General features: G+C 36.0%; 4 protein-coding genes across 5 annotated transcripts; 2 read left to right on the forward strand and 2 right to left on the reverse strand.

The window, feature by feature from the left end:
- Positions 1 to 2,837: 2,837 nt before the first annotated feature.
- On the forward strand, positions 2,838 to 5,397 carry LOC120283569 (nascent polypeptide-associated complex subunit beta-like). Its single transcript, XM_039290279.1, has 6 exons — positions 2,838 to 2,909; positions 3,991 to 4,058; positions 4,393 to 4,541; positions 4,623 to 4,679; positions 4,906 to 4,944; positions 5,058 to 5,397. The coding sequence occupies exons 2-6, from the start codon at positions 3,991 to 3,993 to the stop codon at positions 5,219 to 5,221; spliced, it is 477 nt and encodes a 158-aa protein (XP_039146213.1). The 5' UTR covers positions 2,838 to 2,909; the 3' UTR covers positions 5,222 to 5,397.
- Positions 5,398 to 5,477: 80 nt separating this feature from the next.
- On the forward strand, positions 5,478 to 8,662 carry LOC120283568 (pentatricopeptide repeat-containing protein At3g26630, chloroplastic-like). Its single transcript, XM_039290278.1, has one exon. The coding sequence runs from the start codon at positions 5,704 to 5,706 to the stop codon at positions 7,186 to 7,188; it is 1,485 nt and encodes a 494-aa protein (XP_039146212.1). The 5' UTR covers positions 5,478 to 5,703; the 3' UTR covers positions 7,189 to 8,662.
- A 6,797-nt stretch (positions 8,663 to 15,459) lies between these two features.
- LOC120250463 (elongation factor Tu, mitochondrial-like) lies at positions 15,460 to 21,049 on the reverse strand. Its single transcript, XM_039259281.1, has 12 exons — positions 20,789 to 21,049; positions 19,920 to 19,995; positions 19,668 to 19,760; positions 19,496 to 19,570; positions 18,470 to 18,574; positions 18,255 to 18,345; positions 17,957 to 18,162; positions 17,450 to 17,533; positions 17,115 to 17,180; positions 16,966 to 17,028; positions 16,102 to 16,342; positions 15,460 to 15,777 (listed from the first exon to the last, which is right to left on the reverse strand). Exons 1-12 carry the CDS (start codon positions 20,983 to 20,985, stop codon positions 15,707 to 15,709), a joined length of 1,368 nt encoding a protein of 455 aa, XP_039115215.1. The 5' UTR covers positions 20,986 to 21,049; the 3' UTR covers positions 15,460 to 15,706.
- A 2,075-nt stretch (positions 21,050 to 23,124) lies between these two features.
- On the reverse strand, positions 23,125 to 25,921 carry LOC120250464 (histone-lysine N-methyltransferase ASHR2). 2 transcript variants are annotated; one of them, XM_039259283.1, is made up of 2 exons: positions 24,723 to 25,921; positions 23,125 to 23,541 (listed from the first exon to the last, which is right to left on the reverse strand). In XM_039259283.1, exon 1 carries the CDS (start codon positions 25,880 to 25,882, stop codon positions 24,746 to 24,748), a length of 1,137 nt encoding a protein of 378 aa, XP_039115217.1. In that variant the 5' UTR covers positions 25,883 to 25,921; the 3' UTR covers positions 23,125 to 23,541; positions 24,723 to 24,745. The 2 variants fall into 2 exon arrangements, with proteins under 2 accessions (XP_039115217.1, XP_039115216.1); XM_039259282.1 differs by having other exon boundaries at positions 23,125 to 23,523; positions 24,723 to 25,920.
- Between the last annotated feature and the right edge of the window lie 282 nt (positions 25,922 to 26,203).

Here is a 26,203-nt window from a genome sequence, read left to right on the forward strand (position 1 = left end):
TTTGTCTTGCCATAATATTTGATTTTAGACCATGCTTGCGGCAAAACTTTTATTCCCTTTTATTCCTTTGGGTTTATGATTAAAATATCAGTATGGATCCATTATTTCTATGTTGTTCATTGAGAATGGTAAAACATGAAATAGAAATGCAAAGGATTTTGTTATATGGATTGATGAGTTGTATTGTTTCTTCATTTGTGATTCTTTTGCGTCCAACCTCTAGGACGAAGAAGGTTGTGCACAAGGCCACACCAACATATGACAAATGGCTTCAGAGCACTTTTAAAAGAGTTGGGGTTAATACTATCCCTGTGGTAGAGGAAGCAAATATTATTATCTTGTTATTCAGTTTTCCAACCCCAAAGGTATTGCCACATTTCCATCAAATAGAAATTTCATTTAGGGTAAGAAATTGGTCTTTATCTATTTAACTTTTTTTTTATCTCTTTCGGTCAAGCTTCAATTGGCGTGAATAATTGGGTGGTCAGTTGTGCTCCTCAAACGAAGAGTAAGTTCTTTATACATATTTGTAGAATAACAAATGCATGTACAATGCATTTGTCTTCATTGAAATATAAGTCGCTGATTCGCATGCATCATAAACATTATGAGTTGGAATGCTACAAGCTTTGAACCACTTGCTTGTGTTATAACACATGTATGGATTTTGGCTATGTGATAAAGTTTCATGATTTTTCATAAATATTGCCTTTGTGGTTATAAATGTTGTTTCTCTTTATCTGTTGTTGATATTTTTTACAAATCTTTCATAGATTGCCTACTGATTTGTGGAATGATTTGTTAATAGAACTTCAGGATTTGTTGCATGCTCTCTTGAGTCAATTAGGTATGTACTTGTCTTAATTCATATGTGCATTTTACTTCATCTTTAATAGTCGATGTTCTAAATATTCATATTCTCTGTTTATACGGGTAATATGCGTGGGTTCTAAAATCAAAACCTTTATCATAAGCAGTTGCAACTTGCCAAAGAAACACTTGATTCTTCAGTCGTTACCAGTGTCCATTTATACGTAGTGTGTGCTTGTTAAGCCGACTTAGAATTGGATTTGTGGTTAAAACTGGGTGATTATTGGGTTTAGGCCTGTTTGTCCAACCAAATAATTGCATAGCTAATACGATTTAGTTGTAATTGAACCTCTCCAATTACACTCTTTAATACATTTTGGGAGTAATTACAGTATAAGTGCATTAACCCATTTTCAAAAAAAGCTTTGGGCTTTTTTACATATAGCCCCCTTACTTCATCAATATTTGATAAAAAAAAACCTTATTTTGTTATCTCACCTCGTGTAATTACACCTTTCTATCATTTTTACTTGTCAAAGCCACAATTTTTATAATCAAAATATTATAAAATTATTATATAAGAAAAAAAACAGTAAGATACATATAAAAAAATTTTGTTGTTGCTAAACATATATTATTTTCTAAAGTCTGAAAAAAATATTTCTCAAAAATTTTAAAATATAAAAGAACTAAAATGAATTAAGTCATTTGTGTGATATTTTATAGCTAGTTATATGGTTAAAGGGGGTGATCGGCAATAATTGTGGTTAATATGGATATTTTGTTTAAAAATTGATAATGTATATGTTAAATCACAACGAAGACATCAACTTACTATGTGTAAATGGTAATTTTTTTTTAATTTCCTATCATCATATTTTTTTTTCAATAAAAACATTGATAAAAATATAATACCGAAATGAAAATAGTCATTTATGATGTTTGTTTGTTTTTTTTTATTATCGTCAATATGATGAGAAAATGAGCTTACAATTAACATTTATACTAGTATTTAGATTTTATTTTTTAAATTAAAATTTTTATTTTAAATATTGTATTTACTGTAGTCATTTAAACATGTTCGAATTTAGATGTAATTACATATTTATTTGAATATTTTGTAATTCAAATTTTGAGGAGCATGGTGTAATTACTGTTGAGTGGATTGCATAGTTCTTTAATTATCCATTTTCTTCCAAACTTGCTTTTACATGTTTGTCCTTGCTATGTATTTTGCTTTTTCCTTTTCTTTGCAGTCAGATACACCTGATATATTGTCATGTATGCGAGATTTGTGTTGCGGGCACTGACAACAAGGATACTTTTAGGAAGCTCACCGAGTAATACCAAAAACAGGCACAAAATTCAAGAGCCAGCAAACAGGAAGACAACAATGATGATGTCCCCGAACTTGTGCCTGGAGAAACACTTGAAGATGTATTTGCTTGAATACAGTAGAGTTTTGTTCTTCTTTTTTCTCCTTCCCTTTGAGGTTACTATGTCTAGTTTCTCTGTCCCTGTCCTATTTAGATCTGAAAATTTGTAACTTGATCAACAATTCTCTTCTTGTAAATCTTACAGTGTTTCTCACTACCGTCTATTAGTTTGCTTGTAATATCTCTGGTGTAACATACCTAACTGTAACACCATTAAAGTCATATATGTTATATTCAAGAATGCTCGTTACTGTTTTGAGGTTCATAATTGACTTGCTTTTGGTGTGTATGTTCCCAGGCCATGCTAAATTTTCAATTTTTATATATTCTGTTAATGATAACAATTTGATTATTAATAGAGTGGCCTTGTAACAGTCACTAAAACGCTAAGTGCAGGCATTTTATTGAACCACTAATGGAAAACAAATTACAAGTGTTTTTTTTTTTTTACAAATTTTAAATAAAAATAATAATAATACCTTTTTATGTTATATTTATAAATTAAATAAATAAAACTGGGCTCAATCTTTTGTAGGCCAGGCCCATAACATCCCTCTATATAATGCAAGAACGTATCTCTTTATTACCGCGGATCGAAACCCTAGCGGCCACCAAAACCCTAGCTGGCTCTGCTTCCCTATTCCCTTCTCTCGATTTCTCAAGGTGAGATCCTCGTTATATCGTTTTTTTCTTTGGGTTTTGTTCAATCGTGCCGCAGATTGCTGTTTTTTTTTTTTGTTGATTTTTAGGATATTTCATGTGTTTCTTTGATGTTTCGTACGCGCTTGTTCCATTTCTTGCTGCGTCTATCTCTAATCAATCGATTTAGTTGTTTTTCTTGTGGAATTGCGAATTTGAAGTAGATTGCTATCGTGTCCGAGTGCTTTCCTTGTGATCATGGTTTGCATTTATTTGTACTGCTTATTAGAGTTGCATTTTTATGTAATTACATTGGATCTTTTTGTTTTGTGTGATTAGATTCTATAGAAAAGTCTTGTTTTTGTATGCTAGTTCTGTTTGTCTATTAGAGTTGATGAATCTCCTGGCTGAATTAATCTTTCACTAGCTAATTTTGCCAATGTCAAAGAAGTCTTATTTAATTTCCTATGGATTGGTTTGAGCTAGTGTGGCATTTGCTTGTGAAATCAGTGCAATAAGAACAGGAAGATATTTTTAATGTGATCTGCTACATTCATACTTGGGCTGTGTCTAGTTCTATTAAATTATAATTGGTGGAAGAATGCACTCAAAAATGTCTTTATATATACCGTAATAGAATATGTTAAAATGAGCCATAATTTTAGCAATTATTGCTTGTGTGCTTACATTCTGATTTAAGCAATATTTGATCTGTAAACCATAATGTAGTTCTGTTATCTGAGTAGATATGGCAAACATTAGCTAGTGAATAAGGGCTTTGGCTCTGTACTTGGCCTGTTCTATATATCACAGGTTAAGTAAGAGAATTATTGAGCAATGTATGTTCACTTCACTTCTGGTTTTAAATATTCCGCTCGTTTTAAATTGTACAAATTGTATATTGAAAATATACCATATAATCATCTGAATATGTATGCTGATGTCTGGTTTGTTTTGGAGGAGTTCCTGCCATCTTTGAATGTGACATGTATATTCTTCTTTCCATTTATTGTAACCCTCAGTTTCATGTGTAATTTATTCATTCTATTGTCAAAAGAATATCGTTTCCCTTTGTTCACAATGCTTGATTTTTTCTCCTTCACAGATGGATGTTGAGAAACTCAGGAAGATGGCCGGTGCCGTTCGCACTGGTGGGAAGGGCAGTGTGAGGAGGTAGTTTTATCTGCTTGTTTATATCAGATCCTTATGTAGATTGTTTGACTTCCATAGACAGTGTGATGAACTTGGAATCTGATTTGCTCAAATGTGTTCTATTCAAACTGTTTATAGTTTGCCTTTTGCAATATTTTTAGTTAGCTGTCCCTGTTTTCCCTTTGATTTGCTGGAGAGTGCTGGGTAAAAATTAATTGTTTTCTTTTGTTCACTTGGCTTTAGGATTTGTGTATTGGTACTTGCAACTGGTGTTGTTCGAAATTTTGGATCTACTTTATGACCAATATGATGTTTGATTTAATTTATTCGGATTGGCATTTTGTATGCCTACCAGGAAGAAGAAGGCGGTTCACAAGACCACAACAACAGATGATAAAAGGCTTCAGAGCACTTTGAAACGAGTTGGCGTAAATGCTATCCCTGCTATTGAGGAGGTCAACTTTTTTAAAGATGATTATGTTATTCAGTTTTTCAACCCCAAAGGTATTTACTTCCTAGGTGCTTCAGTCATATGAAGTAATCATTCCACTTCTTCATACTAAGTTTTTCATCTTCATCTTTCAGTTCAAGCTTCAATTGGGGCCAATACCTGGGTTGTCAGCGGTACTCCTCAGACGAAGAGTATGTTATCTTACTACTTTCAATTAGGAAAACATGGTCAAATTTGCTCATATACCTTTCGATCACTTGGGTCCTATGGATCTGAATGGTTATTGAACTGACATGGGTCCTTATGACTTCTTCCTTTGGAGTTAGAAATCTAGGGATTTTCATACATTGTAATTCCTGTCTACTTACATGGTTTTTTTCTCAATGCCTACTGATTTCTGAAATAAACTGTTTACAGAACTTTCGGATCTGTTGCCTTCTCTCTTGAATCAACTTGGTAGGCACTTACATTCTTTCTTGTGATAAATTTAGACGTGTACTGTATTGTATTCATTTGGATTTTTTTGTCAACCCTACTTACAAATGTTTTCACTGGATTTACCTTTCCAGGACCTGATAATGCGGACAATCTTAGGAAGCTCACCGAGCAATTTCAAAAGCACGCCCAAAGTGCCGGCGCTATCAAACCAGAGAATGAGGATGACGATGATGTCCCTGAGCTTGTTGCCGGAGCGACTTTTGAAGGTGTAGCTGATGAGAAGCCGTCTTCATGAAGAGATAAAGATCTGTAATCGATCAAATTTAGTTTTTGATTCCTTCTCAGCATCTTCACCCGCGTTTTTTTTGTGTCCTGTCTGTTTTTGGCGTCCGAGCAGTTCACTTTGCCAAAGTTTCTTGTACACTTCTGAATTGTTTCCTTAAATTCACAGGGACTCTCTCTCTCTCTCTCTCCAACATATCTTCCTTTCAATTCGTGCACTTCTTTTATATTCAATACATTTTCTTCATGAAAAATAACCAAAATAAAATATTAAATATATAAATATATATATATAGTTTATACTTCTCTGAGGATGAGGCATGATTCTAAGAAGCATGTGTGGTTGTAGGCTCTTCAACAACAGTAAGCGGGTCGACGAGTATGCGGATCCACAAATATTCGACCCGAATCCGAAAACCAAAAAAATAATTAATAAATGAAATCTAATCTCATGAACCGGCGGCGAGCATCGCCCGATCTCTGTTTCTTCCTCCCATGATCTCTTGCCTCCCTTCCATCCCTGACCCGCTCCCCATCGACGCCGCCGGCGACGTTCGTTTCCGGTCATCTTCTGCCGGACCTCGTCCGCCCGTCGCTCTCCGTCTCCTCAATCAAACCCGGACGTTGTCCCAGCTTAAACAAGCCCACGCCTACATCCTCCGCCATGGCCTCGCCCACAATCCCGCCGTCGTTGCCGCTCTCCTCCGCCTCTATTCTTCCCATCGCCGCCTTGACCTCGCCTCCGCGGTCTTCTCTCCCACCGTTGCAACCGCCAACACTTTGCATTGGAACTTGATGATCCGCGCTAACGTCTCTAATGGCTCTCCTGTCGAAGCCCTCCGGCTCTACAATCTCCTCATCTCCGAAGGTTCTCCATCGCCAGACAAATTCACCTTCCCCTTCGCCATCACTGCCTGCTCCGCACTTACCCACCTCCCCAAAGGCATGGAACTCCATTCCCTCGCAATCAAAGCCGGCTTCTCCGACGACACCTACGTCCAAAACGCTCTTATCCATCTCTACTTCACTTGTGGCTCAACCGACTATGCCCGCAGGGTGTTCGACAGAATGACCATGAGAACAGTCGGCTCATGGACTGCTCTAGTCTCAGGGCTCGTGGGTCTCGGTGATCTGGATGCTGCTAAGCAAGCATTTGATGAAGCGCCGGACAAAAATGTGGTGACTTGGACAGCGATGATCGATGGGTTCTCGAAGAATGGGCGGCCAGACGAAGCATTCGAGCTTTTCCATAGCATGCAAGCGCACAATGTGAGGCCGAACGCGTTCACAGTCGTCGCACTACTCATCGCTTGCAATGAGTTAGGGAGCCTGCATTTGGGGCGCCGGGTTCACGACTACGCCCGGGCGAACAGCGAGCTCTCTACAAACGTCTACGTTGGCACAGCGCTTATAGATATGTACAGCAAATGTGGTAGCTTGATGGATGCTGTTAAGGTGTTTGATGAAATGCCTGTGCGTAGCTTGGCTACTTGGAATTCAATGATCACAAGCATGGGCGTGCATGGCCGTGGAGCTGAAGCCATTGCATTGTTCAGGGAGATGGAAAGGTCCGGACTGAAGCCTGATCGGATTACGCTATTCGGAGTTGTGTGCGCATGCTCGAGAGCGGGGATGGTTGAAGAGGCTTGTGAACTGTTTAAATACTTGGTTCGATGTTACCGAATTGAGCCGGAGCTGGAGCATTATAAGTGCATGGCTGAGCTATTAGGTTCGGCCATTGTGAATGGAAAGGAAGATGAGATTGTTGATTTGGTTAGGAAGTTAATTGGGGTGATGGATGATGCTGGGGTGCAGTTGATGCTTGAAGCTTGTAGATATCATGGTGATGTCAAGCTTGAAGGAGTTGTTTCTAGTTGCATTCATGAGGTTGAGATTTCAAAAGAAGGTGGTTCAAGTAAGACCCAACTGCAGCAGCAGCAGCAGCAGCAGAAGCTTTGTTTTTCCTGGGAAGTGGGCTAATGCTGTCGAATGACTTTTGGGGCCTTAAAGACTTCTTTATGATTTATTTTTAGTATTTCAACCTGTATAATAATCATTGGCCTTGATATGGTAAAGCCCTCTCTTGTACACTTAAAGTTTAAATAGAGATTGGGTGAGAGGAATCAATAGAGACTTTGACAAGATAAGAAAATGGATTCAAATTTATTGTGCAGAGACTTTGGATTACAGTTTAAATCATGTTATTTTCAGGAAAAAAAAAATTTACAGATTTGCAGTATCATGTACATGTTATAAAACAAGTAATAGAATGCAGTTGCATCAGCTTCAATTGCAATGGATAGATTACATCCACAATCAGTAAGAGATGCGAAGCCTATGCCAGAATAATGCCGCAGTTTAAGAAATACTAAAATAATCAGTAGAATTTTTCAACATAATGTTTCCTGTTCATGAACATTGCATTTCAGTCATAAAAGAATGACCTCACACTCAGAATAAGAAATAAAAGAGTGCCACAAAAAGTTCAACTCATTTGATAGTCAAGATAAAACCCTGCAGGACCACAACCCCATCTAATTTTAATTATAGACAATGCAAGATCGAGAGAAAGTTCTTAGGCGACAAAATTAATATGGTCCCTACCTCTCAAATAAGGCAATTATCCATCACATCTAACATAAAAGAAAAATCAATGACATAGGACTTGTAGAAAAAAAAAACCACCAAGAACCAGTTCATGATCACCCTTTGCAGGTGTATAAAAAATGCTTCCCATGACTGATCACTTTCAATTTGCCAATACTTATTAATGACTTTCTAGACTTGTACTGAGATTGCAGACAAATCACCAAAACCACCCGAAACTAATCAATCGAGCCAACAATCTCTCCTTTGCAATCCATATGTCTCACCCAATTTTTGTACTTGTGGAGGAAACACCACATAACTCATTTACACCAAAGTAAAGCTCCTTCTATTCAGACAAAAGAACATGGCAGAGATCTCCAATACAATCTCAAAGATATGAATTTACCACCTCTGATTCATAGGTGAGCCAAAGTGGCTGTCAACCACAAGATGAGCTCACAGAGTAGTGCCTTGAAAACTGAAGTTCTTTCAATGGACCAGATCATCTTAAGTCAGCCAGATAGAAAAGATGCCTACAATGGAATGGTTCTGGAAGAAACATGATACTTTCAAATAAAAAATTAAATTGGCAAAGTTTCAAATTTTAAAAAGACAAGTGAAAATATGAATGATTTGCTTGCATCATGATACTATATTATTTCTGCATTCTGGAAAAGTCCCATGGCTCAGAGCAAACAGAATTAGTCAAGACAAATCATCAGATTATCAATCAAAACTTGATGCATTATGCACAAAAAAATAATATAAAATAAAGATCAGCTAAACTGATCAACAAACATCACCAAATTTTGTATGAACATCTAATACTATTCATGTGCATGACAAATAAAATACAGAGTTAATAGCAACTTACAGTTTCTGTGCAATCAGGGCAATGATCAACACACCAAATCAGAGAAAAAGCACCTGTAAACAATAAATGAATAACTCTGACAAAAGAGATGACAAACTTAATTAAATTTAATCAGAATATTCAAGCTTTTTTTTTTAAGCAATTAGGATGAAACAACTTACAAGAATGAACAAATACATGTTTGATTATCCATACAATCTGAAGAAGAGAGAAAGAGCAATTCTCACACACAGAAAGGATCCAATTTCACAGCAACACCATCCCATAATCCACACAACCTGAAACAAACAAGGTGGTGCACAGAACACACATCAGATGCTTCAGATCCACAATAATCTCTGTTACCAGAAACTCTAAAAACCAAAAACAAAAACAAAAATAAAAAAACACAATCTTTGAAAAGAAAAACACAAGAACACGAATCAAATCCCACCAAAAAAAGCTTCATGCTTTAGATCTTGAAACAATCAGAACAAGCATCCAACACACAACACACATTTGAAGATCAGAACTCAACAAGAGAAAATGAGAAAATATCATTAAGCACCTGCCAGGAAGGTCATCCATCCATCCATCAATCCATCCAACCAAATGCTTAATTACACACCACTCCAATCTCCATCATATATACACACACATATATATATATATATGTATATATAATAAGAGAGATAAAGAGATGTTTTTTACTTAGCTAGGGAAGTACAAATAGATGTTCCCATAACTAGTGCTAACTCCTCTTCATCATTTGATTGTAGATACTCTTCATATAGCTTAGGGTTTAGGGTTTCTCTTTCCCGAAATCAAACAGCCTCCACAGTCCTAGTGGAGGTGGTGGAGACGGCAGGCGGCGGAGGCAACGAAGCACCAGACGTCGCCGAGCGGTTATTATTTGAGCTAGTCCTATGAAGCCTGCACTTGAACGAGCCGGCATGCGTCGCCGGCGCGCACACACACTTGGGAGCTCCATGATCGCAGCTTGATGACGAGTTCGTCGACCACGTCCTCTTCATCTCCTTCGGCGACTGCCCTTGCTGTTGCTGATGATGATGGTGGTGGTGGTGGAGAAGGTCCTTCTCCTCCCCAAAGTCAAGGTATGTGGACGCCATTGCTCGAAAAAGCTCTGTTCTTCACTCCCATCACATCACATCACATTCAATTAATCAAAATAAATTCCCCAAAATAAATAAATAATTAAATAAATAATGAAAATTTTAATTAGCCGGATCTGGTCTAGTTTCAAATCCAATAAAATTATTATTAAACTAAAAATAAAAATAATAATTAAAGAGCATGGTAGTGCAATCTAAAAACCAGATAAATTTGAAAATTATAAATTTAAAAAAAGAAAAAGAAAAGGAGCTCACAAGAATGAAATAAAGAAGAAGAGGAATCAGGCAGCCAAAGCGGCAAACTGCCACACGACTGACGATGCGTGGGTTTATATAGAGCTGGGAAAAGGGTTGAGGGCTGCCCGAATTGCCCGAACTGACCAGACGGGCAGAACGGGCTGCCCGGGATTCCGACCCGAAACCATGGGCCCCCACCACCTTCTCACCTCTCCCCCCACGGCCCATCACTCATCCGACCTAATAATAAAAAAATAATAATAATAATTTTTAATTAAATAAAAAAATGGGAAATGTTATAGTGGGATAAGGACTACCTTGCCCCTCCGGCACGTTGTCTATGACGCCGTTTGTTTTGTTTTTGTTTTTGTGTTTTTTGACTATATGGGAGTAGGGGTAAAACCGTAAAAGGGTTATTTTGGTTTGCATTGGATTGAGGACCTAGGAATCGGAGAGCAGGGAGAGTGGTGACAAAAACCCGTTGGCTATTGGAATTAAGTATAGGATGGGGCCCGGTTGACACGTGTCGTTGAGGAGGAGTGTACGTGTGTGTGTGTAATGTGATTATGTGCAAGGAGGTGGCCATAGCCATGTGAAGGAGTACACAGATTGGGGAGTTTTGTGGGTGGGGGCGGTTTTGTCCTGCCGTTATCTCACTCTGCCTAACAAATTATGGTTCTTTATTTATATATATATATATATAATTAAATAATAGGTTAAAACATGAAATTAGATTTTAATAGCTAAAATACATTTTTATATTGATTGAAAATACAGATAGTATTTATTTATTCATTTTTTTTATTTATTTGCACAAGGAGAGCAAACAGGAGTAACACATTAAATCTTCCACTATATTTAGAAGGAAAAAAAATTCAAAACCATTGCATTTTTGGTTGGAGTTAATGCCACTATTATTCATCAATTGTGATGATAATAAGTAAAATGTGATTATGTTTTTTATTTATTTATAATTTAAAATGTTTAAGTGTTATTTTTGTTATTTTTTTTACAAGAACGACAAGTGTAATGAAAAGGATAAATATGTATAGAGATGCCTTAGTTACGGTGCATTAACAAATCTCTAAAAATTTACATGTGGAGTTGGCTAAACCAAGAGTAATTAAGATGTGTCACATATGACTATGATGACATATAAAGAAATAAATTATAAAATAGTAAATTCTTCTTAGTATGCAACTCTAACAAGTTAAAAAAAGTACAACTCTTATGCCCATGGATCTACACTAGAACTCAATATGTAATAAATAAATAATAATTTTATTATCGGACTTAATGAACAGTGAGTGAATAATATTTGATAGTACTGCACACATGATTTCTCTATTTCTGAGTGAACATATAGTGAGTGAATATATATCTACCCATTCACTGTTGAGGTGAGAATTTACAGAGCTATCCAGTGAGTTTTCTGCTTTTGTTTATTTTATACCTGGTCATTCATAAAACATATATAATTTATACGAAAATTATGTAAAATTACTATTATTATTTGTTTATTTCCAATTTTTTCCCATAAGATTTTCCAGTGAATTTTTTTAAAACATATTTTCAAAATTTATAAACTGTATTTTAATTAAATATATGCTATTAAAAATCTTTTAAATATATGTGAATATTATCGAACAAATAAATCGACTGGTTGTTGATTGTGGTTTTTAAGAAATGTACAAGTAGATTTCAAAGTGTTTTTTTTTTAATCAGCGCAAAAAAAAGAAAAAGAAAAAAAAACAGCGAAATAACTTTGAAACATGATTAGTAAATTGCTATGTTATATGTGAATTTGACCTAGAAATTTGCTGTTAAATTAATATAAATTTGATAAATTCCAACTTTATGGTTTCTAAAAAAAAAATCTGCCTTTGGAGAGAGAGGAATATATATATATATATATGTGTGTGTGTGTGTGTGTGTGTGTTTTTAAAAAAACAATGAAAATAAGAGAAACGAAAAGAAAACGCGGAAAGGACTACCTTGCCGACTTATATTTTTCAAAAAATAAAAAGAAAAAGAAAAAAAAAATATTATGAAACTAATAAAACTCAATGCTTGAAATGTTGACTTCACATTTATAATAAATTTATTATAAATGACCGCCTTCCAACCTTTACAAAAACAAATTATCTTTATAAAATTATAAATATACAATATATTGGATAATAGGCAATAAGCCCGGAAGAAAACTTGATCGATTGATTTTATAATAAAAAAAAAAAACTTGATCGATTCGATTTTTGGTATCTGATTTAAACCAGGGTGGATATGGATCGAGTTTTGCCGATTTGAAAAACCAGATACCTGATTTTGTTTACTCTTAATAAGCGCATCCCACTTAAAAAATTTGTTAAAAGACAGATAAATATAAATGTGTACCAACTACAATGATTTATCGATTATGTAGAACCTTATTAATTTAGTCATGAGCTACATGGGGTAATAAAAGTTTTCCATCTTAAAACCTATAAGATTTGCATTAACTATACCAAATTAATAAATTTTTTTTCTATCATGTAACTCTGTAGAAGAGAAGAATACAATTTTGTGAATTTACTAAAGACCCATTTAATAATACTATAAACACTATTTTTTGTTTGCCTAGAAAATTTTTGTGAATTTTACCATTATAGGACTACAGTACAAGGGTTTGACCTACACCCCCTGTGAATTGTATGTGACAATTCACTGTGCTATGCATTAGTTGCCAATTATTAAATATGTATTATATAAAACATCAAGATAATGTATGAATGTATTTAATACTATTGCTATTACAATAACAAAACATGATAAAATATTCAAATTACCACGGTAATGTTTTCACATTATCACAAACTAATCATAGCCTAAATTTATCTTGTAAAATTAACTCTTAACAATATCCTTAATCCTTTGTTTAACTTAACTAAACCTCTTCACTAATGGCTGTCTTGATCAATAGGGTTGGTGAAGTTGGGTTCCATCGTGAAAGAAACATGATAACATCCACACTCTTGTCACCGCCTTTTAATGCTAAATTGCTTATCTTTATTCATGTTTGGATTCGACCAAAGTTACTCCGGCCCCACATGACGTGCCCATCATTGACGTTGATGTAGACGCTGTTACGGTCAGAACGTTTCTGTCAGTTAAAGTTAACGGAAACCCAATCGCTTTCGCTTTGGTGGCGTGTGTTGACATGCCAACTGGCCTTGTTGTCTTATAGTGACTGCAATATTATTATAAAAAAAATAAACATTAAAATAATATAATGTTATTTAAAATAAAAACTAATAGTATTTTATTTAATTTTATTTATTCAAATATATTTTAAAAAAACTAACTAGCATCGAGTTGCCGAGTATTCATATTTTTATGAAAAAAATAAATTCAAAGAGGTCAGTTTATATATAATGATAATAATCCTGACATATTTTATTTATATTTATAAATAATAATTAACAATAATAAATAAATAAATAACAATTGTGTGGATTCTCATCTTATCATGAAAAAAGATGATGTTTTAAATAATTTTTTTAAATTGATATTATACGTCTTAATTGATAATTGGTTTGGATACCAAGTAAGAAATAAGATACTTATTCTGTTTGTTCACTGTGAGAACAAATGAGAAAAAAGGAAAGGGATATATGCATTTAAAGGTCCAAGTATATAAGTTTAACAATGTTATCATCTACATCATAGCTTTCATAATCAAATGTGTTTACTTGGAATTTATAATAAATACAATAGATCTTGGAATAACCAGCTGGGTTGGATTTGGATGCAGATGTGATGGGATAGGCTAATCAATCTAAATCAAGTCACCATAAGAGGACCCAATTATCCTCTATTGCTTATAAGTGCTAATAAGATAGCTTAGGTGTAAAGTATTAAATCATTTTAGCAAGGAAAATTTATGTTTGGCTGACGTAAATTGGTTTGGAGGATGAGAATTATATAAATTTTTTTTTTGGCACTATTTAATAATTTAAAAGAAAATTTTATTTGCATATTTATCCAAAACATGGAGAGTTTGATTATATACCATTTAAAAATATCATTTAAATTAAAAAATGTCATTAAAGAATAGAGTACCATTTACATTATCCTCTTTGTTCATATCAAGATTAAAAAAATATACTGTTATAAAAAATATATAAATAAATATGAGTCTTGTGAGAGGGTACATTAGCAATTATTTAGGGGCAGGCAAGCAAGCATTTTTCTCTTTTAACAATATAATTTTAATTTATTAATGAGATATTGAAACAAAATATTTAGCCGAAAGCGAAGAGATAACCTCTGATTAAATTTCAAAGAATAAAAAAAAACTTAAATATATTTACAAACAAACAAACATATCGGGTCTCTTGCGTAGAACGTTCGTTTCGGGGAGGATCCGAGATCGAACCTCATCCTACGCAAGGTGAGAGCACGTGGGTCAACGTTGAGCCTGCTCTCACACGCGTCACGCGTCCCCTGCTATGTCGTCTTTCTCAAAAAACCTAAACTTAAATATATTTGCAAACAAACATATATACATATACATAAAAATTTAGTCAGTTCTTATACATCTATGTTAAAAATATATAAAAATAAATCCATTTTAAAATAAAATTTAAAAAACTCAGTCAACTTATTTTTGTTCTTTTGCATCTCCTAAATAGAAAACATTTCTCCTATTTTGCATGCCAACAGATCCCATGACCAACTTATAAGTCATAAAACCCCAACGTCACAAAGAACAGCACATAAGTCTGCTCTTATAAACAAAAATATCCACTCAATTACTCACATTCTAAACATTAAACATTATATACATATGATGCATAAAGCAACCTGGAGATCATCATCATCAAACACAACCAAACAAAAATGGCATGCCTTGCTGTGGCTGCAGAGGCCAGTCTTATTTCTCATACTAGAAAGCATACCATAAGGATAAGATGATAAGATGATAAGATGATAAAATGAAAACCGGTGCTGAGTCAGTCTCAAATATCAAATGAAATTCATCTATTGTATGAAATAAAGAATCCTGATCTAATCAGACAAGCAAAGGAGGAAAAAAAAATAAAAGTTTGTAGACCAGACGAAAGAGAAATGTAGGGACATTGAACATTAATCAAAAAATCAAAACCAACATAATACAGATAGTGGTAGATGAAGAAAAACTACTTATATTAATGGGCCAGAGTACCAAACTATCAAGTGATGAAGGAGAAAGCGTATACCTCTTGCAAAGTGTTCTTAATCCACAATCAACATCGGCCGCCGCTGCAGCATTTGTATCAGAATGTTGCACGCATTCGCAAAGCCGCATTCGCAAAGCCGAAATAGCCATCAATTAGGTAGGATGAGTACAAAAGACACAAGTAGTAGCTGAATGGTGGATATGAACGTGAATTTATTAATGATACACAAGTAAAGCAAAAATTTTGGTAAAAGTTATGGAATGGGTTCTCTCCATTCCTAGAAATCAATTGGCAAAAACTGAGAATTAAATTATTGTAATCCCAACACTTTCTCTACAGTGCGTTGAGGGCAAAAAAAATTCAACAGCATGTTTGCTTGGTCACGCTTGTGCATTAATACTGAGAAGTGTTAACTTACTCCATCTAACTACATGGATTTTGCAAATGAGCTCACAAAAAACTCTATCAGATCACAGTTGGTTTAAAGCTCAACTTATGACCTTTGAGACAACGCCGGCACCAACAGTCCGACCTCCCTCTCGTAAAGCAAATCTTTGACCTGTAAAGACAATAGAAATCATGTGTAAGTTACTCCAAAATGAAACCCATATCATATATCAAATGCACAAAATTTTCAGCACAAGGTTCTTGACAGTATATTCGAGTTGGAAACGTAAATGAAACATGGTCAGACACCAAAAAGGAAAGCAAATTTCAAAGTAAAAACTGGAAAATAACTGTTATCTGCCAGGTTCCACAAAGAAGATCCCATTCAACAAAAGTGAATTCTCCGCTAATGTAAAATTAGACCATGCATTACCCAAAATGAAACTAAAAATTATAATTCTGTCCTACTTCATATGATGCTATAAGTAAGGATTACCAGCTTCAAGGGGAACAGGTAATATCAGTTCAAATGTTGCAGTCACATTATCACCAGGCATAACCATCTTCACGCTCTCAGGCAAGTCCACCTTCCCAGTAACATCTGCAGTCCTCATGTAGAACTGAGGACTGTAGTTGGAGAAGAATGCAGTGTGACGACCACCTTCATCTTTTGTAAGCACATATATTTCTGCCTCAAATTTCTTATACGTCTTGACAGTACCAGGCTTGCAGACTACCTGAAATGAATAATATGCTACAGTCAGATAATAATTATTGGCCAAAGAAGCTCCATAATGTTGATGAATCCAAAGCAAAAGGATTATCACCATTGCACATAATACAGGGACCACAATATAGAGGACAACTCTATCAATGAATAAAATGGGATGCACTGCTGGAATATGCAAATGAAAACAACATTTAGACAGCGCATGTTCTTTTGTTCTCTTTGTGTGTGTGACATGATTTTGTGGTAGTTTCTTAACATAAGGCTGCAGTGATTTTCTTCATACCATTTTAGCGAATGTTGTACTTTTCAACATGTAGGCTTGAGAACAAAAGAACAAATGACATAAAAATAAAGACAATGAACTGGTTCAAAGGGTTAACCCTACCTTAGACATATAAAAGTTTTATGACTTAATAATAAAACAGATTTTGTAAGGTCATTCATTTACTGCTGAGATTTGTTAATAAGAAGGATTTCATAATGTCATTCCTCTGGCGTTGAAATTTGCTTGAACCAACATAAAATAATTGTTTTTAGTTCAAATTTGAAAATCAACAGCTGAGAAGAAAGAACACATGAGAATCAACGAGTATTAGTGTCTTCAAGTGAATGATTTGGTGCATTACTTACCTGCCCACGTTGTACATCTCCACGTTTCAAACCACGTAAAAGAAGACCCACGTTATCCCCAGCCTATATTCACATAGAAAAGGAAAATCCACAGTGGTGCTCAAAAAAATTTGATCAGAAGACCCAAACTTCTTATAACTCAATTATACCTGCCCATGATCCAAAATTTTCTTGAACATCTCAACACCTGTTACTGTCGTTTTCAGAGCACCGGTCTGTCAAGAAACAAGACACCAGCTGAGAAGATTAAATGGATATTATCTCTTGTTTCACATGTTGATTGATTTAAATAGATTAACTCCAAGAAAAAAAAAACAAATTTAGTTCTCAGCAGAATCGATATGCCACTGTTTTCATGATAATAACCCAATACAAGCAATGTACACCTCCAAACACAGATTGGATAAGAAAGGATAACTTGCTGCATATACAACGTGTGACACAATGGTGAGGTGGATTCTAAGACCATATGATGGCAACTTACCTGCATTAATCCTAAGACCTCAACTTCCTCACCAGTTTTGATTGTTCCTTGTTCCACACGACCAGTTACAACTGTACCACGTCCCTGCAATTACCAAGCCGCCAAGATTACATAATTTCTAGTTACAGGCCACTGAAACAAACTTTGAGCCAAAAAGAAGAAAAAAAAAGAAAAGAAAAGGGAATTGAAGACAAAAGAAAATGTCATTTCCTATTTCCAATGTTGCATCGTCACCGGCTGCAAAATCTGTATTACTAAAGGCTGTAGGACTACATATATGAGAACTAAACTTATTTGGACATGTCAAGCATTGGTGGCAGCTCATACTTGATAAAATGTCCTTCCATACCTACAATTTTACCCAATTCAAGCTTGTCTCTGAATACACCTTACATACATCTCAACAACCTGAGATTATTTATACACAACTTCCTTGTATGCACCATCATCAACAACGAGGTTTGAAGAAATTGATTCTGAATTCTAGATTCAGACTCATGTAATTACCTGAATGGAAAATACATCTTCAATTGGCATCAGGAAAGGTTTGTCCAGCTGGCGAACAGGGTCAGGTATATACTCATCCACAGCATCCATCAATTTTAGAATGGATTTTCTCCCCATTTCTTCATTAGTGCCCTGTAAGGCTGATAAAGCTGAACCGCGGATAATTGGAATCTCATCTCCGGGGAACTTGTAGAAGCTAAGAAGCTCTGATAACAACAAAGATATCTAATGTTGACATTATCACAATTGAAACAATGTCATTCCGCATTATTAGGCTTCAAAAATTAGGAAGGAATACCACGCAGTTCCATCTCAACAAGTTCCAACAACTCTGGATCATCAACAGCATCAACCTTGTTCAGAAAGCACACAAGTGATGGCACACCAACCTGAATAGCAGGGAAATAAAAGTAAGATAATTTATATCATCAACCTTTGAGAGCACAGGGATTCTATCTGAGATTAAAAAATCCCTATCACACTAACTAAATAACTCCAAAGTCAGCAACTTGCCTGACGAGCAAGTAGAATATGTTCCTTAGTCTGTGGCATTGGACCATCAGGAGCCGATACAACGAGAATACCACCATCCATTTGTGCTGCCCCGGTTATCATGTTCTAAAAGGACCAAATCACAAGTAACTCATGACAAGTGTAACATACAAAAGACTCATAATCCTATGAAACCTTGCAGCAAGGAAGAAAGTCAAAGTATTAAGATGCTCAAGTAGGGGAAAAGGAAAATATTAGTTGGTAAGTTCCAAGGCACTCAAAGTTAGTTACATTGCCCCTTTGCTGCCACTTTCATGGATATTCTACGCCTTACTTGTACTAGAACATAAGATAAAGGATCCAGCATGTAGCTGGCAAAAAATTTCATAGGGTTTTTCTTCACAAAAAAATAGGCTGGAAGCCACAAAGAAAACCAGGCAACTTTCATTATATATATATAAAAAAAAAACTCACAAAAGGTCAACAAAACAAGATAAGATGACGACTTGATTTGATTCCAAGGAGAGCATACAAACACATAATTATATATTTACAGTCATGATATACATGAAACATAATGAATCTAAATACACATAGTAGGGTAACTACTAATCTAACAAAAGTATGAATGCTAAGATAGCTAATTGTTTAGAATATACAAATTCAAACACAATGAAACAGAACACAAGTATTGAATACTATAGAGAACACATATTAAGAGAACTAATTGATCAGAACATTCAAAGTAGGCATGCTCAACATCATGATCACATTGACAAAAATGGAAATAGATTCAAGGTCAAAATATTCTACTTTTTCTTAATAGTTTCCTTCCTTCAATTCTATGGTGTTGCTGCATATACACAATAGACTTGCTTAAGTTTACCCGTGTCAAAAACTGATATTTTTTTTTATTTCTTCATGCATAAGTTGGTTGAGTAGAGAATTTCAAAGAATATCCATATCAGACATTTACACACAATAAAGTTGCTTAGCTATAATGAAAGCTAAAGTCCCCAAATATAAAAGAAATCTTTCACAACTTACTTTAACATAATCTGCATGCCCAGGGCAATCAACATGAGCATAATGCCTTTTAGCAGTTTCATACTCAACATGGGCCTGCACAATCATAGGTAAAATAAATAAACACCGAAAATTTCTCATCTTTCTCCAAATAAAATCTTACAAAACAAAAAGACAAGAAACCAGTCCTCACAGTTGCAATTGTGATTCCTCTAGCCTTTTCCTCTGGAGCCTTGTCTATCTCATCAAAAGCTACAGCCTTTGCTTTTCCCTCCTCAGCCAACACCTGTTATTCATCAGGGACAAAACAACCTTAAACAATTCTCTTTATCATATATGGGCCATATACAATACACCATTAAGGTAATGCATTTCAGCTTTGGTAACAAAATTTGCTACAAAATTTGAAAAGGTGCTTTTAAGAAAATGTAGCGAATTAGTTTACCTTAGTGATAGCTGCTGTTAGAGTAGTTTTCCCATGATCAACATGTCCTATGGTACCAACATTCACGTGAGGTTTCCTGAGGTAACAAGCCAAACACAATGAGGACATGGATAATCATATTGGCTGAATTTCTAACTAACTGAAATAACTTGCATGTCTCTTAATCAGTTTACTATCAAAACTTAAATCTGGAAAGGCTAGTCAACATTTGGATCTTCACAGAGAAGAAAGTAGAACTGCAGTTGGCAAGAATGAACTATTTTATGACTGACAACTTGAATGAAACTTGTTGCAGAGGCAAGTTCTGCCAAGGTATAATATAGAGTTTCATCAGCTGCAGTACAAGATCACATGTCAAATATGGGAAAAAGAAAAAAGAACAAAAAAAAAAAGAACGAACTGAAGATGCACAAAACTCTGCAGGGAGAGAATGAATATAGAGACTCAAAAAGACCACATAAAATGGAATTCTGAAGTAAAATGCATGCTAATAAGCCATTGAAATATTAATAAATAAGTAATGTACTACATGGCATGACCAAATACATGGATGAAAAACGAAATAGAAATTTGTATAAAATTAAACCCCAGTTCCCTTGTGATGACAATACAGCAATTCTACAAGTCTAATGGGAAAGGTAAAAAAAAAACGAACTTTGAAGAATAGTGACAAAAATGACAATCTAATACTCCAGCAACAAGCTCATACTAACCAATTTCAATGAACACATTCGTTCCTAGCCAAGATACATAATCTAGCACATCAATCATGGTTCCCATGCTATAAATATGAATCATCCGATCAGAACAATCACAAAAAAAAAGAGAGTAAAAAGAGTTTCTTTTGCAGCATAGATGAGAGATCATACGTGCGGGTGAAGGTGGCCATGGACCTCCGCCACCATGACCCATAATCCAAAGCCTTCCTCTCACTAGTGCCAGGAAGCAAAGACTGCGGCGACTCCAAGCCACAGCCGACGGCGCGGCAGCAAGAATGATAGTACGACGGCGAGAAGCCAACGAGCCGCCTCGAATTAGGGTTCCTAAGTGCGACCGAAGCAGCCATTTCCGACGAGGAGAAGAGACGAGAAGCCGGCGCAATGGCGATTCTTCGAATGCTTCGAGATCGCAAAATCACAGGGTTTAGCAGTGATGTAGGGTTTTTCAGGTAAAATATTCGGGCCAAATGGGTTTCGTTGGGCCCATTGAAACAACCCAAGCCCAAAACTTCCCTCCAGATGGGCCTTTGCTTGTGCAGGCTAAAAGTCACCGCTGGTTTTTAAAATTTCAGTTCTTATATATTTTGGTCATAAAAAAAAAAAAATCCATTTTAACTCATGAATTATATAAAATTTATTTATTATAATTTCTGAAATTTTTAGATTTACGTGACACGGTGTGCATGCGTTCATGCAACTTGCAAGAGCTCACGTAAATGCTACTAACCAAACACTAAACATAGATATTGAAATGGTCCAAATGGGTGGATGCAACGTCAATGAAGGAGGAGTTTGAGCTCTTGGTTTCTAAAAATCAGCATGACCATACATGTTATACCAGCTCCAAAGATCATAACCAATTTAGCTCAACTATCACCGCCATCACCATCCCCGCTCCCCTCTTCTTCAACCCACCAAGCCGATGCCGGAGTTCAAAAAGGCAAGCATATATATATATATATATATATTGCTAATTAAAATCCTTTTTAGATATGAATTTACTTTAAATTTATATTTAAATGTAAACCATAATTAATTCTTTGATAAAAACGATTATACAAATACAAAATATTGATATGTTCTTCATGTCGTGGTGAGATTAATTCATCTATTCACTAGTGGATTTGTTCCCAATACACATTGTGGGATGTATATATATAGTTGATAAATATTAGTAAAAAAAAAACATATCTATACAAACTGAGAATTGAACATGTGAGTTATAAATCTGAATTCACAATTGAGGATTTATTACCATCACCGTATCTAATAAGATTTGAATTCACACTCACGTTTAATAGTGGGATCCTACGAAACCTTTAGCATATACTGGCGGAATTGACTGGATGTCTTTAGTAATGAGTATTATTTTTCATCGTATATATTAATGAAAAATAATGATTAGTGATTAATGATCTTCATTAGTATGTATATGTATATATAAGAACAGGGAAAGGCACGGACTCCAACTCCGCAGTTTGGAGAATGGAACAAGAAGAGAGGGCCGGTGGCTTACTCCAGGGTCTTCTCCCGCCTGCGCGCAGACAAGAAGCTAAACAAGTTCATCTTTGAGCGCCACAGCTTCACCAGCAACGATGAAGAATTCATTCCACGCCACCACCGTGATGACCTCTCCCCACCACCGGTACATATATTTAACCACTCACTAGTCACTCCTGCCTATTTGTTTTTGGTTATATATATATATATAATTATATTTTATAACTTTGTAAAATGTATGAATGATAGTAAATGTTTTAATTAAAAATATAAAGAAATGATCAGTAAGGGAAAGAATGAACTTTGAGTTGTATTGTATTTTGTGGTGACTTTATTTTGTTGATCATTGGATGCAGAAAAGGAGGCGTCTGCTGCGTTGCTTTAGTTGCTGCGGAAAGATGTGATTTGTATTAAAACTTCCACTTGATATTGGTTGGAATTTATGTATTTATTAAAGTGCTTGCTTGTCTGTTTATTATTAGCAAGCTATGGATATCTTTTTTCTTTTTGATCCCTCTGTTTCACTGATGTTTTTGTTAGTGAATTTGATGGCGACTTGACAATAATATTTGCTATTAATAATTGTCAGATAGAAAGGACTAAACTTCATTATGCAGTTAACATTTGGTTAATCCTGTTTGACAAGTCCATAATTCATGTTGAGGAATTAGAAAATCCAAGATTGAATTTGATTGGTAAAACTTGAAGTTTAGAGGGTAATGACAAACTGAGACCAAAAACAACACTACTTTGAACATTGCAGATGGATGGATTAATGTAAAATGTTCACTAGTTCAAGAAGAACAGAGTCACCTGATAAAGCAAGAATTTTTAAGCAATGTGATATGAATCCATAATCACAAAATGATTCAGAAAGACGAAGTTGATTCTAATAATTGCAAAGAAAAATTTACTTCATACATTGCATTAGAGGGTTGATACATTGCTCAGTTTGGGAGTGAATGATTCAGATTGAGGGAAAAGTGGAGAACAAAAGAAACATAATTCTTTTTAATAACAAATAGATGCCTCCAGAAGTGCAAAACATTCTTCGAAACTCAATTTCAATAACATTTCAACTGTTTATAGCACAACCAGGCCCAGGAAGACACACATCTGAAGATCTAGATGTTTGCCCAAACTCAAACAATGTTAAAACAAAACCACACTACTTATCTATCTACCTAATTTCACAAACCAGAAATACTCATCTTGGGATTATCTCTTCAGTTCATACTTCCTTCTCTTCGGTGTATGCATGAATCGCATGATTATTCCTTACAAACTCCTCGAGCTAACAGCTGAAACAGCTGCCCCTAGCACTACCATGCAGTAGGCTTGATCGAACCATAGCTTTGATGCCGTTAGCTCATAGCAGCATCCCACTGCAAAATATAACACAGCTGAGCTACATGAGCTTCAAGAAAATGTAAGTTTAGCATGATGACTGAATGTATTACATGCCAGCCATCCAAAAAATCTGCATTACCAAAATCCAAATCATCAAATGATCAATGTATGGACCAAAAAGGCAACTTGGAAGCATGTTTGATGTGCATGAGTAAGAACCTGCTTAAGGTACGAATCAAAGAAGACTATAACTATTCCAAACAATTTGTTATGGACTCCTGCGCTAAAGTTGCAGATAGATGCAGACTGCACATGCTTTTAGATTATTAAGTTACAAAGTGTCGCAGCCACTGAGAGAATCAATTTCTGTTTTACCACCTATAATATTTGAATTTTCTTTGAATTAAAAAAGGAATAGAGTGAATTCTTGATTCCCATTAACAAGGTAAAACTGGCCATTGCAAAGGAAGAGGAGTGCTAAAAGAAAGTCCAGTATGACCTGTGTATGGCTGCTCTAGTAGACATTGAGGCAGTAGCCAAAAGGAAAAATGTCTACTGAGGCATTAACTATTGAAAAATCAAATTTTCTATAAGAAAGAAAAGCCAGAGGAAAAAAAAAATGTCATTCCATGGTGTGCATGAAAAAAGCCTAAATGAGAATGTACAAGAATATGAGGAGAAAACCGAATCACTTCAACAGGTTTCAAATATGACCCCTAGCCATAGCAAAACTTGCTTAGAGTCATATTGTTAATGTGATTTAAAAAGTGAATTGCAAAAGAGGTATTTTATTTGATTGAAAAATTGGAGGTAAAAGGGAAAAATAGTTCTCCCAGTGAAGCATGCGGTTTTAGAGATTCATTTAAACTGTAAAAAGGTGTTGATTGCTGCGGTAATACTGCAGAATTTCTATGGCCTAATGGGAGGGTCTTTGCCAAAACCTAGTATGAAATAGAGAAAAAGGCGTGCCTCAAATGGGGAAAACCAAACAGCAGCTTCAAGTAACATTAAAGTTTCAATCTTGTCTAAACAAACTCACACTAATTCATCCATCAGATAACGTATGTCAAAAACAACACCATGCAGTCTTGAGAATCCCTATATCAAGTCACACATAAAGTATTTTCAGAAACTCATGTCTCAATTGCAAAAAGCTAAATCACAACAATGAAACAAAACAAAACAAACACAAACAAGAGCAGAGAAGTGAAGAAGAGGCTACAAGATCATATACCATACAAAACAGCAACAGAGTAATCATTCATCAAGCATGGAAGCATCTCCACCAAAGCCATCGTCTGTCTTGCATCGGCCACACACATTACACTCCATAACACTCGAAGTAGTCCCTCCGGGTGCCGGAGGCAGAGGAGCCAATGTGCCTCCGCAATTCTCCCTGTCACACACATACCTTATAAAGAAGTAAGCATGAGGGAAATCCCCATCATCTTCACCACCAACACCACCATTATCTTCCTCCATTCCTTCCATCCCATCCTCCTCATCCATACTCTCCACAATCTCTTCCTCTTGGTCCTCATCCTCATCTTTCCAGTTCTTCTCAACCTGGCACCTATCACACTCACATTTGAAACCATAATCTTGGAGAAGCGTCGCTTGCCTCTCTTTGTAGTTCCAATTCACAGGGAAGTAACTCAGGCACACTTCCCTACCCTCCGGGATCTCATGTATAGCCCTTACCACAATGGCAGTGTTGTTTTCCCCATCCCCATCTACATAATCAAACCTACAAGCATTCGGAAGGCAATCATGGTTAAAAAATGAAGCTTTCGGGTAGATTCCATAAGCTCTCACCCTTCTCTCCCCAGAGTCTTCCTCGCGGAACGGTTCCATGAGGCCAAAAGCGTTGAGCTTGTCCTTGGCGAGCAGCGCAGCGGTGAGGTCCGGGGAGAAGCCCGGAGGAAGAGGGGAAGGTGCGAGCGAGGAGAGAAGAGCGTGGAGAACTGATGCGGAGGGATCGGTGTGGGAGCCCTGGAGGGAAAGGAAAAGGGAGAAGGAGGAGGGAGAGAAGGCGGCGAGGTCGTAGGCGGCGGCGAGGAAGCAGGCCTGAGAGAAGAGGTCTGGTTCGCCAACATGGGAACGGAGGCGACCGATGGTTTCGGAGAGCCATGGAGAGGGTGGCGGTCCGGCTAGGCAGCGGTGACCGCCGGCGCTGAGGGATCGGTAGCACTGGGAGCAGTAGTTGGAGGCTATGGTGGCTGGGTAGAGGAGGAGGGGCGACTCGGATAGCAGGACCTCGCCGGGTTTAATGGCGCGGGTTGCAACAAGGGCTCGTCCGCGGCCTGGAATCTCGGCGAGTTTCACCAGAGGCTCCGGTGATGCCGCGGCGGCCACCTCCACCACCACCGCCGCCGCCGCCGTCGCCGTCGCCATACTCGGGTTTACCGACGAGTTTGAGAGTAGAGTCGGTGCAAAGCTGGGGTTTTGGTGAAGCCTTGAAAATTTTGTGGGGGTATGAATGTAAAATTACATTTAGGAAATAAATTTTATCCTTATTTATCAAATTTTACTCATTGAATCATGTATTTTAGATTTTTATTTTTTATTTTGTGGCTTAAGTTATGTAAATTTATTTATTTTAACATTTTTTAATCTTGGTAGTTATTGATTTATTAGATTTCTGGCACACAAAATGCATAACTTCTGTTTTAATAATTTATTTTTGAAAATTTGTTTTGACGAATTTTTGTTTTG

The sequence above is a fragment of the Dioscorea cayenensis genome, chromosome 19, assembly GCF_009730915.1.
Source record: "Dioscorea cayenensis subsp. rotundata cultivar TDr96_F1 chromosome 19, TDr96_F1_v2_PseudoChromosome.rev07_lg8_w22 25.fasta, whole genome shotgun sequence".
In the NCBI taxonomy this organism is placed as follows: Eukaryota; Viridiplantae; Streptophyta; class Magnoliopsida; order Dioscoreales; family Dioscoreaceae; genus Dioscorea; species Dioscorea cayenensis.